Source organism: Rhinopithecus bieti, unplaced genomic scaffold (genome assembly GCF_001698545.2).
Source record: "Rhinopithecus bieti isolate Rb0 unplaced genomic scaffold, ASM169854v2 scaffold_27781, whole genome shotgun sequence".
Taxonomy (NCBI): domain Eukaryota; kingdom Metazoa; phylum Chordata; class Mammalia; order Primates; family Cercopithecidae; genus Rhinopithecus; species Rhinopithecus bieti.
Window position 1 is genome coordinate 406,359 of NW_016812388.1, and position 13,922 is coordinate 420,280.

The window sequence follows — 13,922 nt, forward strand, 5'->3', positions numbered from 1 at the left end:
AAAAAAAAAAAAAAAAAAGAAAAGAAAAAAGAAAAGAAGAAAGAAAAAAGACCGGCTGGGTGCAGTGGCTCACGCCTGTATCCCAGCACTTTGGGAGGCCAAGGTGGAAGAATCGCCTGAGCCCAGGAGTTCCAGACCAGCCTGGGCAACAAAGTAAGAGCCCCTCCCCGCACCCCTGGATCTCTACTAAAAAAAAAAAAGAAAGAAAATAGACTTAAAAAAAAAAAGCACAACAATATCCAAGGCCTGTGGGACAACTATGAAGATGTAACATCTGTGTAGTGGAAATACCAAAAGGAAAAGAAAAGAAAAAATATTTGAAACAATAATGACTGAGAATTTTCCCAGATTAATGCCATACACCAAACCACAGATTCAGGAAGCTCAGAGAACACCAAGAAAGATAAATACCAGAAAAATGACACCTAGGCATTTCATTTTCAAACTGCAGAATATCAAAGATAAGGACAAAAATCCCAAAAGAAGCCAGAGTGGGGGGCAGAAACCACACATACAGAGGAGCAAACATAAGAATTACATCTAACTTCTCAGAAACCATGCAAACAAGAAGAAAGTGGAATAAAATATTGAAAGTGTTAAAAGAGAAGAAAACCACCAACCTAGAATTCTGTACCCTGTAAAATGAACCTTCAAACTTGAAGGGAAATAATGACGTCATTGGACAAAGAAACATTAAGGGAATTTTTTGCCAGTAGACCTGCCTTGCAAGAAATGTTAAAAGAGGCTGGGCACGGTGGCTCATGCCTGTAATCACAGCTACTCTGAGAAGCCAAAGTGGGTGGATCACTTGAGGTAGGGAGTTCAAAACCACCCTGGCAACATCGTGAAACCCCGTCTCTACCAAAAATAACAAAATTAGCCTGCCATGGTGGTGCAGGTCTGTAATCTCAGCTACTCGGGAGGCTGAGGCAGGAGAATCGCTTGAACCCGTGAGGCAGAGGTTGCAGTGAGCCGAGATCATGCCACTGCCTTCCAGGCTGGGCAACAGAGTAAGACTCCATCTCAAAAAAAAAAAAAAAATGTTAAAAGAAATCCTTTACAGAGAAGGAAAATGATATAGGTCAAACACTTGGATCCACATAAAGAAAGAGCACTGAAGAAGGAATACGTGAGGGTAAAATGAAAACTGTTTTCTTATTATTAATTGATCTAACATAACAGTTTATTCAAAACAATAATAGAGACAATATATTCAATTATGTATGCTTACATATATATCATATATATTCTTGTGTATCTTTATATATAAGTGAAATGAATGACAGCAATGATACAAGGAAAGCAGTATGGTGTTATTTGAAAGTGGACATGGATTAGTTGTAAATGTATATTGCAAACTCTAAGGCAACCACTAAAAAATGTTTTAAAAAGTATAGCTGATATGGTAATAAAGGAGAGAAAATGGAGTCATATAAGATGCTCAATTAAAATCACAAAAAGCAGGAAAAGAGTGGTAGATAAAAACAGGAACACAAAGAACAAGGGCAACAAATAGAAAGCAGTAACAAGTACAACAGATATTTAACCCAACGGCATCAACAATCACTTTGAATGTCAGTGGTTATATACATTAATTAAAACACAGATTGTCACAATGAATCAAAAACAAAATCCAACTATATACTGTGTACAAGAAACATACTTGAAATATAAAGACACAGTCGGGCGTGGTGGCTCAAGCCTGTAATCCCAGCACTTTGGGAGGCCGAGACGGGAGGATCACGAGGTCAGGAGATTGAGACCATCCTGGCTAACACGGTGAAACCCTGTCTCTACTAAAATACAAAACTAGCCGGGCGTGGTGGCGGGCGCCTGTAGTCCCAGCTACTCGGGAGGCTGAGGCAGGAGAATGGAGTAAACCCGGGAGGCGGAGCTTGCAGTGAGCTGAGATCTGGCCACTGCACTCCAGTCCGGGTGACAGAGCGAGACTCCGCCTCAAAAAAAAAAAAAAAAAGAAAAGAAATATAAAGACACATAGAGACTAAAGTAAACAGATGGAGGAAAACAAACCATCCTACCACTAAGAAAGTGGGAGTAGTTATATTAATTTCAGACAGCAGTCTTCAAAACAAAGAATGATTGAGGATAAAAAGGGCCATATATAATGATCAAGGGATCAATTTTTCAAGAAGACATAGAAATTCTTAACGTAGGCCGGGTGCAGTGGCTCAAGCCTGTAATCCCAGCACTTTGGGAGGCCGAGACAGGCAGATCACGAGGTCAGGAGATCGAGACCATCCTGGCTAACACGGTGAAACCCCGTCTCTACTAAAAAAAATACAAAAAACTAGCCGGGCGAGGTGGCGGGCGCCTGTAGTCCCATCTACTCTGGAGGCTGAGGCAGCAGAATGGCGTAAACCCGGGAGGCGGAGCTTGCAGTGAGCTGAGATCCGGCCACTGCACTCCAGCCTGGGTGACAGAGCGAGACTCCGTCTCAAAAAAAAAGAGAAATTCTTAACGTATATGCACTTAGCAACAAACGGTCAAAATACATGAGGAAAAACTGGCTGGGCACTGTGGCTCATGCCTGTAATCCCAGCACGTTGGGAGGCTGAGGTGGGTGGGCCGCTTGAGGTCAGGAGTTCGAGTCCAGCCTGGCCAACATGGCTAAACCCTGTCTCTACTAAAAATACAAAAACTAGGCAGGTGTGGTGGCACGCACCTGTAATCCCAGCTACTCGGGAGGGTAGGACATGAGAATTGCTTAAACCCAGGAGGCAGAGTTTGCAGTGAGCCAAGACTGCACCACTGCACTCCAGCCTGGGCAACAGAGTGAAACTCTGTCTCACAAACACACACACACACACACACACACACACAGAGGAAAAACTGATAGAACTGCAAGGAGAAATAGATAAATCCACTTTTATAGTTGGAGATATTAACACACCTCTGTTAGAAATGGACAGATCCAGGCCGGGCGCGGTGGCTCACGCCTGTAATCCCAGCACTTTGGGAGGCCAAGGTGGGCGGATCACGAGGTCAGGAGATCGAGACCATCCTAGCTACACGGGGAATCCCTGTCTCTACTAAAAATACAAAAAATTAGCCGGGCGTGGTGGCAGGCACCTGTAGTCCCAGCTACTCAGGAGGCTGAGGCAGGAGAATGGCATCAACCTGGGAGGCGGAGCTTGCAGTGAGCCGAGACCGTGTCACTGCACTCCAGCCTGGGTGACAGAGCAAGACTCTGTCTCAAAAAAAAATAAAATAAAATAAATAAAAAAAAAAACACAATACCATTCACATTAGCACCCTCAAAAATGAAATACTTAGTTATAAAATTAACAAAATATGTACAAGACCTATAGAAGGAAAACTAGAAAATTCTCATGAAAGAAATCTGAGAAGAACCTAAATAAACAGAGAGATATATTCTATATTCATGGATAAGAATCTTCAATATTGTCAAGATGTCAGTTCTTCCCAATTTGATCTGTAAACACAATGTAATTCCAATCAAAATCCCAATAACTTATTTTGTGGATATTGACAAAATGATTCTAAAGTTTACAGGATGAGGTAAAAGATCCAGAGTAGCCAAAACTATACTGAAGGAAAACATAATTGGACTGACATTACCAAACTTCAAAACTTATTTTAAAACCAGAATAATCAAGACTGTGTGGTATTGCTGAAAGAAAAAAAAAAAAAAGAAAAAGAATGGTATAGACAAGAGAGCTCAGAAATGGACCCACAAAGATATGATCAACTGATCATTGACAAAGGAACAAAGGTAATACAATGGAGAAAAGATAACCTTTTTCAACAAATGGTGCTGAGACAACTGGATATCTACATGAAAAAAAAAAAAAGAAGAAGAATCCACACACAAACCTTACACCCTTCACAAAAATTAACTCAAAATGGATCACAGACCAAAACGTAAAACAGAAAACTACAAAACTCCTGGAAGATAACACTGGAGAAGATCTAGATAATCTTGTGTTTGGCAATGACTTTTTAGCTACAACACCAAAGGCCTCCTTTACAAAAGAATTGAAAAGCTGGACTCCATTAAAGTCAAAATTTTCTGCTCTACAAAATACTGTCAAAAGAATAAAAAACAAGCCATGGACTAAAAAAAAAAAAAAAAAAAACACCTCTGGTAAAGAACTGCTATTGAAAATATACAAGAAATTTGGCTAGGCACAGTGGCTCATGCCTATAATCCAAGCACTTTGGGAGACTAAAGTGGGCAGATCATTCAGATCACCTGAGCTCAGGAGTTCGAGACCTGCCTGGGCAACATGGTGAAAACCTGTCTCTACCAAAAAAAGTAAGAATTAGCCAGGCATGCTGGCGGGTGCCTGTAGTCCCAGCTACTCTGGAGGCTGAGTCAGGAGAATGGCTTGAACCAGAGAAGCGGAGACTGCAAGAACTGAGATTGCACCACTGCACTCCAGCCTCTGTGACAAAGCGAGAGACTGAAAAAAAGAAGGGAGGGGAGGGGAGGGAAGGGAAATCTTAAAACTCAACAATTAGAAAACCAACAACCTGGCCAGGCGCAGTGGCTCACGCCTGTAATCCCAGAACTTTGGGAGACCGAGGCAGGCGGATCATGAGGTCAAGAGATTAGACCATCCTGGCCAACATGGTGAAACCCCATGTCTACTAAAAATACAAAAAATATTAGCTGGGCATGGTGGCATGCACCTGTAGTCCCAGCTACTAGGGAGGCTGAGGCAGGAAAATAGCTTGAACCCGGGAGGTGGAAGTTGCAGTGAGCCGAGATCATATCACTGCACTCCAGCCTGGCAACAGAGTGAGACTCCGTCTTAAAAAAAAAAAAAAAAGAAAGAAAGAAAACCAACAACCCAATTTTTAAAATACACCGAAGACCTTGACAGACCATCACTGAAGTATCTTACCAGGGACTCGCGGGGCAGGAATGTGGAGTTACTAAAGGTTACAGAGTTTCTGTTTGGGTGATGAAGAAGTTTTAGAAACAGTGATGATTGTTGCACAACATTGTGAATAATGAATGCCAATGAATTGTATGATTAGAATTGCTAAAATGGCAAAGTTTTATGTATGCTGTATATATTTTATCACAATTTAAAAACAATAATGTAATATACCAAATATCATTGAACTGTATACTCTAAATGGGCCAATTATTGGCATGTGAATTACATCTCTAGAAAGCTGTTCGAAAATATGTGCCCACAAAATGTAAAAATCCATACCTTTTAAGGTGAAAAATAATTATTTTGGGTGCCTTGGAAATACCAGCCCTCACGGCAGTTTCTTGCTTGGTTTCACAAAAGGAGCAGTGAATTTGGTTGTTCCAGGTCAGTGTGTCTTGTTGAAAAAAACACTGGAGACAGTCCTGTTCAGGAAAAAAAGGATTTGGTGACCAAATTGGATCCACTGCAACCTGCACTCTCTGTTTCTATTGGAACTTTGCAAATGCCGAGGAAATGTAATTCTCAGTGCTTTTCTCAAAGTCAACAAGTCCAGAAGATAACAGTCTCACTAGTTGCAGCCAGATATCTGTAAAATCCACCTAGAAGGTATTTCTTGTTACTGAGATGGATTTGAGTGCCTACCTCACTTATAATCTATAAATCAGTTTTTTGGGTTTTTTGTTTTCTTTTTTTTTGAGATGGAGTCTCGCTCTGTTGCACAGGCTGGACTACAGTGGCATGATCTCGACTCATTGCAACCTCCACCTCACAGTTCAAGTGATTCTCCCGCCTCAGCCTCCTAAGGAGCTGGGACTACAGGCACGCACCACCAAGCCCAGCTAATCTTTGTATTTTTAGTAGAAACGGGGTGATCTGCCTACCTTGGCCTCCCAAAGTGCTGGGATTACAGGCATGAGCCACCACACCCAGCCTATAAATAAGCATTTTAACTTTTCTGTTTTTTCTCGAATAATACTGATTTTGCAATTTTTATTTATTTTTAAATTTTATTTATTTATTTTTTTTTCGAGATGGAGTCTCGCTCTGTCGCCAGGCTGGAGTGCAGTGGCACGATCTTGGCTCACTGCAACCTCTGCCTCCTGGGTTCAAGCTATTCTCCTGCCTCAGCCTCCAAGTAGCCAGGACTACAGGCACACGCCACCATGCCCAGCTAATTTCTGTATTTTTAGTAGAGATGGGGTTTCACCATGTTGGCCAGGATGGTCTTGATCTCTTGACTTCATGATCCGCCTGCCTTGGCCTCTCAAAGTGCTGGGATTATAGGCTTGAGCCTCCATGCCCGGCGACTTTGCAATTTTCACCAGTGAAATCAGGCAGCTGCTTTATGCTATTCATCTCATTGCTAAAATGATCTGGTGACAAAAATGACTCTCAGGGTTTGGGGGTGGCCTATGATAAAGATAGCAGAACAGGGATAAATTAGACCCCATATCCATAGGATAGATCCTCAATGTGGCCAGGTCCTTGGTTCTGCAAACCATTAACTGGAAGAAGAAGATGAGCACAGATTTTGTTTGCAGAGGACCCACTGGCACCTTACTTAGGTGTTTGGAATTTCTTTCCAACAATCTTTAGCAGTTTGAGCTGAGAAACAAAGCCCAGTGCTGAATAAGTAATAGGATTCTATTATCCAATTCTGGTAGATAAAACTTTTAGCAATAAAATGTGCTTTCATAATTTAGGAAGAAAAAAATATAAATTTATAGAATTCTGCAAGAAACCTTACTGCTGTCCGCCCCTTATTTGCTCCTTATTGCTGGCTGCCTTCTACTGCCACTCACCCCATGCTCACATCCCCAGTTACAGATTAACTTTTTGGCATTGTGGCGAAGAAAATTTGAGAGGTAAACCAAGGCACTGATTCCATTCTGTCTTTCCAAAACATTTCACAGCTTTAGTCCAAAATATAAGAGCGCGAGACTGAGAGTCTAGAATGTTTTATATCTAGTTCCAAGTCTAGACCTTACAGACCTCTGGGGTAAGGGAGGGTCATAAATTTTTGCAAGAAATTACAAATTTCTTTTATGCACAAGTCTATTTCAATAGACTGAATAAACCCCACTGTATTTCCAGTTTTACAATCAGGCTATTTCATTGAGTACATTTAAAAATAAGATTGAATTCCTAGTAACTTTTGACCAGTATGTCCCTAAAAAAAATACTGTCATCATGGACTTCCTCTTTCATTTATTTATTTATTTATTTATTTATTTATTTATTTATTTACTTATTTGAGACGGAGACTCACTCTGTCGCCCAGGTTGGAGTGCAGTGGTGTGATCTTGGCTCACTACAACCTCCACCTCCCGGGTTCAAGCGATTCTCATGGCTCAGTCTCCCGAGTAGCTGGGATTACAGGTGCCCGCCATCATGCCCAACTAATTTTTGTATTTTTAGTAGAGACAGGGTTTCACCATGTTGGTCAGGCTGGTCTTGAACTCCTGACCTCAGGTGATCCGCCTGCCTCGGCCAAAAGGGCTGGGATTACAGGCATGAGCCACTGCGCCCAGCCTATTTCTTTTAAAATTAAAGTTATAAAGCTGTCTCTCCTACTAAACAAATGTAGGAAACAGCCCTGAGAAAATCCAGGGCTGAGAGTATAGCAAGACAAAGTGCCCAGGAATACCACATTCCTACCTGAAGGGAGCATTCACATTCGGATGGAATGGGGAGTGAGAGGACAGTGAAGACTTCGTTCTTGTAGGTGCATTTCTCACACTTTAAACATACGATGCTGTAATTGAGCTGCCCTTCAAACAGCTGGGTGATGACGGATGTCTCAGTGGTAATCCACTTCCTGCAGCATCTCTGAGCAGAACCTTTGTCATGTGATCTTCTCCGGGGGTAGTGGTACTGAATCAAGGAGCAAATTTCACCCAGATTAATTACTGGTTATTTAAAAAAGACTGTGGCAACATGGTGAGATCCCATCTCTACAAAGAAAAAAAAAAATGAGCTAGGCGTGGTAGCACACATCTATGGTGCCAGCTACTTGGGAGGCTGAGGTTGGAGGATCAGTTGAGCCCAGGAGTTCGAGGCTGCAGTGAGCTGTGTTAGCACTACTGCACTCCAGCCTGGGTGACAGAGTGAGACCACGTTTCAAAAAAAAAAAAGTTTTCAATGAAATGACTGATTTTTTTTCTATCAGAATGATACATTGCTACCAGAAACCACTTAGCTTTGGATTCAGACAATAGAGTAAGATATCCTTGAAAGTATATATATCATGTGTGATTTCTGATAATTCAGATATTTTTCCTCTAGGTGAAACAGAGGAGTGATGACACCCTAACTCTGGTAAAACATATACCCATGGCCCCATAAGTTACTAGCCTTGGGAGCTAGTTTTTCCTGGGAAGGGGGTAAGTAAGCTAAATTAGCATTAGGTCACTCAAGCAGATCTAAAGGTAAAATATTAAGAAATCCAATCTTTCCTGTCTCCAGTCCCTTTAGGTTAAATTCTGTAGCCTTTTCTCCTTTAACTTATAGAAAACACTTTTTTAAAAGAGCACATCTTGGCCAGGCACAGTGGCTCATGTCTGTAATCGTGGTGCTTTGGGAGGCTGAATTGGGAGGATCATGTGAGACAAGGAGTTTGAGATCAGATTGGGCAACATAGCAAAATCCTGTCTCTACAGGGTTAATTTTTTTTGAAAAAGATAAGAGAGCAAATCTGAAATTCCTAAGGCAGCCTGGCAGAACTAGCCTTGTGGCCTGGTTTGGATCTAGCTCATACTCAGCAACAGCATTTCTTGGGCACACCCTGAGTTTTCAGTGATTGAAGAGTCTCAGTAGAATATACATTTTGAAGATGCGTTAGCTCCACAGCTGGCTCTAATCTGGGGCTGTGCTCACCATTCCACTTCTGCTTGCTCCTTTCGTCACACTCTGCTGCCAAAGTCTTCCACCCTGACAGTGACTTAATTCCCCTAATTCCTAGTTTGATCTTGGGAAACAGAATGCTATTTGTTTCAGATTGGCTGTAGAAGAGGACATCAGTGATTTTTACTGCCCACTCGCCTCTTCTCTTTAAAAAGTACTGCCATGAATACATTTTTTTTTCTTTCTTTTCATTGTTGGTTTTTTTGTTGTTGTTGTTTTGAGACAGAGTCTCACTCCGTCACCCAGGCTGGAGTGCAGTGGCGGGATCTCAGCTCACTGCAACCTCCGCCTTCTGAGTTTAAGCAATTCTCATGCCTCAGCCTCCCGAGTAGCTGGGACTACAGGTGCCCGCCAACATGCCTGGCTAATTTTTGTATTTTTAGTAGAGACGGGGTTTCACCATGTTAGCCAGGATGGTCTCGAACTCCTGACCTCAAGTGATCCACCCGCCTTAGCCTCCCAAAATGCTGGGATTACAGGTGCCAACCACAGCGCCCGACCATGAATTTTTTTTATTACTCTAAATGAAAAACGGAACTGAGGCCTGCCAAAGAGAACAATTAATAGCTATAGTTTGCAATCTCAATGCTAACCATTCCCTGGGTATTAGAGGTGCAGTGAGGTAACATTAGCAAGAAGGACATTGCATAAAGTCAAGACCCACATTTTCAGAGAATGTGGGTCTCAGACCAAGACTAAGGGCAGTGAGTTTTGTAAATAAAGGCAAAACCTCTAGAGTAACTGAAGACTTCATGTTTAATGAAACGTATGTCCTAATTCGGTGATGAACTCGGGTTAGGCATGTTTGGTATGAGGATGAAACTTTGTAGTGCGTAGATCTGTTGCTTAATCTAATATCAAGCTTAATATTTTCATGGATTTGTAGGTCCCAAGAAAATGTAAGCTATAAAATTCTATATGTTATTTCTCATGAGGAATATATTTTGCACTTTTAAAAACTAGTCCATGCAGCCTTTATTTCCAAAGAAAAGTAGACTAGTGTTTCCCACGCCTGGCTGACCACTGGAAATGCCAAGTAAGCTTTCCCCAAAGACATTGTAATTCATTACCCCTGGAGTATGTGCCTTAACATCTGTGCTGTAAAATCTTCCCAGGTGATTCTGATGACAGGTAAGTTTGGTAAATATAGTTACACATTCAAATACTAACTTGGATGTTCTCCATGGGACACCTAGCACAGTGCTTGGCACAAAGTAGACAATATTAACTGAACAAGCAAAAGAATGAGAAATGGAAGTTGCTGATAAAAGTGCAGAACCACCCTATTTCAAGGTCATTAATTCTACTTACCTTTTTTAGAGCTTCATGAAGTTCGTTTAGGACATAAATCAAGAATTCCTGAGCGTCTTGTTGTGTCTTTTTCGTAAATGCTGGGTAGAGGTTGCCAAGAGCTGACCAGAATATTTCTGGTGAGACACAGTCTGAGTCTCCCAGCCACATGTCTGTCATCAGGTAGGCAAAAGCAGTGGCAACCTCGCTGCAATCGCTTGGAAGAAGAAAGGGATATGTTTCTGGCTGATTTAATGAAAAGAAGGCACCTCATCACCCAAGCCTGGGAAATTAGTCTCAAAATAGAAGAGCGTGGTGTCTCATGCCTGTAACACCAGCACTTTGGGAGGCCAATGCAGGAGGATCGCTTGAGCCCCCAGAAGGTCGAGGCTGCGGTGAGCTGTGATCATACCACTACTTCACCCCAGTCTGGGTGACAGAACACGACTCTGTCTAAAAGAAAAAAAAAGGAGGCCAGGTTCAGAGGCTCATGCCTGTAATTCCAGCACTTTGTGGGGCCGAGGTGGTGGGTTGGGAGAGGTGGATCACTTGAGGTCAGGAGTTTAAGACCAGCCTGTCCAACATGGTGAAACCCCCTCTCTACTAAAAATACAAAAAAAAAATACAAAAAAATTAGCCAGGCATGGTGGCGCATGCCTGTAATCCCAGCTACTCAGGAGGCTGAGGCAGGAGAGTCACTTGAACCTGAGGAGCAGAGGTGGCAGGGAGCCAAGATCATGCCACTGCACTCCAGCCTGGGCAACAGAACGAGACCCTGTCTCAACAACGACAAAAATTAAAAAAATAAAAATAAAAAAAAGGAGCTGCATTCATTTCTTGGTTGCCCTTCCCACTTTTACTTACTCTAGCATGTTATCTGGGAAGCTACAACCTCTACTGACTTGTTTGTTTAATCACTTAATAGGGATTCCAGAGTTCCTTCTCTAACCTCACCTGTGGGGAAGTGGGGGTGGGAGCTGGGCTGCAGGGAACGCAAATGGTCTTACTTTTGAAGAGCAGTGATATACTTCCCGGAGAGGAAGTATTCCACCAGCGGCGAGATGCTGCAGAGACACTGTAAGATGGCATTCATGTAGCATGTGTTGCCCAAGTTTCGCAAGCCAGTGATGCCCTGAAAACAGGGCTGGCTCCCATCAGCCTCCTTAACTGGAAGAGTATCATAGTAATCTGTGCACTCTGCACTGTGTTGGTGCCACATGGAAAGAAAGGGTTTTGAGAGAACAAAATAAGTACAAATGACAATAAGCCTCTCAATATTGTGAAATAAAGAAGAGTTCTTAATAAGACTTCCTCCAAACGCATTCCCCACCAAGGACAGGAAGTATGGGAACTTGGAGTCTAAAATTACATCATGGCGGAGAATAGTGGCTCACACCTGTAATCCCAGCCCTTTGGGAGGCCGAGGTGGGAGGATTGCTTGAGGCCAGGAGCTTGAGACCAGCCAGGGTAACATAGTGAGATCTTGTCTCTATTACATAAATTAAATTAAAAACAAAATTACATTACTTAGAACAGAACTGTGAACAAGTGCCTGAAGCCAAATAAGACAGATAAAAATTTATTTCTAAAACCAAAGCAAGACAACTGACAACTTGCTGGACAAGTAATTAAATTATTATTATTATTATTAAAAGTTAATAAAACAATAGCTATCAGGTAGTGAGCCTGGCACTATTTAAGTACTTAACATGCATTTTCCCATTAAATCTCTCAACAATTGTGTAAGGTAGGAACAATTATTTTTACATCCCATTTTACAGATGAGATGTCAGGTTTGAAGTGATTTAGTCATTTACCCACGGGGTGTGTGGCGGTATGTAGAGAAAAGGAATATCTGCCTATCATCTGTTTGCCTCCCTCCCTCTCTCCCAATATATCTATCCTTTAAGATATTTGGGTTTATATATATTAAGATTGCCTATATATATGTGATGTATATATGTGTATATTTGTGTATGTATGTATATATAGCATATATATTGAAAGCATAACATATACACATATTAAGAGCATGCATATAGATATCTTAAGAGCACACATATATGTATATATGTATATAGCTATATACATATAAATACACACACACATATATACATGGAAAGGAGAAAGCGCACAGACTTTGTAAAAAATAGATCTTAGTTTAAATCCCAACTATGCCATTTACTAGTTATAGGATCTGGGATTCTATGTCTGTTTCTTGTCTATAAAATATGAATAATGTCATCTGCCTTATAGGATGGTTGTGAGGATTATGAAGGTATCACGCAAGGTACTTGACACAGGTTCATCAATAAATGACAACTTAAAAACTTTTTTTAAGTGACTGGTCTAGGATGTCCTTCCCAGTAAGCTACAGGATTAGAGTGTTCATGTGAATTGGCCAGACCTGCCTGCACAGAGAGAACCTGAGGGTTCCAAAGGGCACCTCCTCTCCCTGCACAGAGCTTCCTCTTGTAATTTTTTATATCGTGCCAGGCAACCTGGTATCTACGTCCTCTGGGATTTTTCTTTCCATATATTGTATCTAAAGTTGGGGCTCCATGAGACAGTGACTCACCTCATACATGCTTTTAAGCACAGTTATGCCAGTTTGAAAAGTGTTCACTGTTATAAGAATGGTCATTTTCACTTTTACTCACTGATACCACAGGAAGTCCTAGACTGTCACCCTTTAGGAAGAACATGTATTTATTGCCAAGATATTAGGTACAATCTTCCTTCCTTTCGGGGGACCTCCCATGGGTCACACCTGGGAGAACCCTCCTGCATGTAGCATGTATCCCCTGACTCCTCTGAGTTGGGCTTATCTAGAAAGCTGTAGTAGATCAAGGCTCACAGGACATAGTAGATACCGAAGTCATCTGCAGGGAGAGATCGCTGAGAAGTCATTTTAATGGAACCACGTTGGAATTTCACTTCTATTCAGCAGCTACAACTATTCCTTTCAACTTCCATTTCTCTGAGCCTGTTAACACTGACTTTTTGTTTTAAACAACTGATATGCTCCTCTCTCTTCCAGTAGCTGCAAACTGATTTTCACCTGTATCAGGCACCACTCCAACTTGGATTTTCCATACATCATAATCCTTTCCATTCACCTTCAAGATTCTAGCATGTTGCCATGAGACACTGTTACTTGGTTGTCTGAAATGTTTTAAAAAGATTAGGCTTCAGAGAATGAACTACATATAACCTCCCTTCCTCCATCACTCAGTTTCTCTTGCGTGTGTATATATTACACACACACACACACTTACATGTGCACAGAAGATTTACCGCCACTGAGTTAGTGGACACTACGGCAACCCTGCCTGCTTTGGGCAGTCATTCCCCCTTACCAGCGACTACACCACACCTAAGAGCCCTGAGGGAATTTCCTCACCGTGGGGAGGGAGGACTTTCACTTCTATTCAGGAGCTACATCTATCTGGACTGAATCCTGGATCAGAAAAAAAAAAATTGCCATAAAAGAACATTATGGGAACAATTGATGAAATTTGAATATGGATAATATGCAGATAGTTTTTTCTATTAATGTTGAATCTTCTGAATTTGATAAAATTGTACTGTGTTTATGCAAGGGGATGCCCTTGTTCTTAGAAAATACACACTGAAGTTTTTTGGGGGACAGGGGCATGATATATGCAACCTGTTTTCAAACGGTTCAGGAAGACACAGGGACCCGAGGACGGGAAGGAAGGGGAGTGATAAAGCATATACTGTAAAGCCACACGCCAGCAGTTGGTGAATCCAAGTGAAGGCCCACTAAAGAGCATTATT

At 41.7% G+C, this 13,922-nt stretch overlaps 1 protein-coding gene across 7 annotated transcripts in view; it reads right to left on the reverse strand.

The window, feature by feature from the left end:
* Positions 1-13,214, reverse strand: part of USP50 (ubiquitin specific peptidase 50) — a 70,128-nt gene extending 56,914 nt beyond the window's left edge. For 2 of the 7 annotated variants that reach the window (XM_017896199.1, XM_017896195.1), the window contains exons 1-5: positions 12,979-13,214; positions 11,129-11,323; positions 10,143-10,338; positions 7,587-7,802; positions 5,208-5,350 (exon numbers count right to left, since the gene is read on the reverse strand). In XM_017896199.1, coding sequence (XP_017751688.1) covers positions 5,208-5,350; positions 7,587-7,802; positions 10,143-10,338; positions 11,129-11,323; positions 12,979-13,031 — 803 coding nt within the window. In that variant the 5' untranslated portion in view covers positions 13,032-13,214. Of the gene's footprint in view, positions 1-5,207; positions 5,351-7,586; positions 7,803-10,142; positions 10,339-11,128; positions 11,324-11,517; positions 11,555-12,699; positions 12,947-12,978 lie in introns of those variants that run through there. The other 5 variants (XM_017896197.1, XM_017896201.1, XM_017896200.1 and 2 more) reach the window with 5 other exon arrangements.
* Between the last annotated feature and the right edge of the window lie 708 nt (positions 13,215-13,922).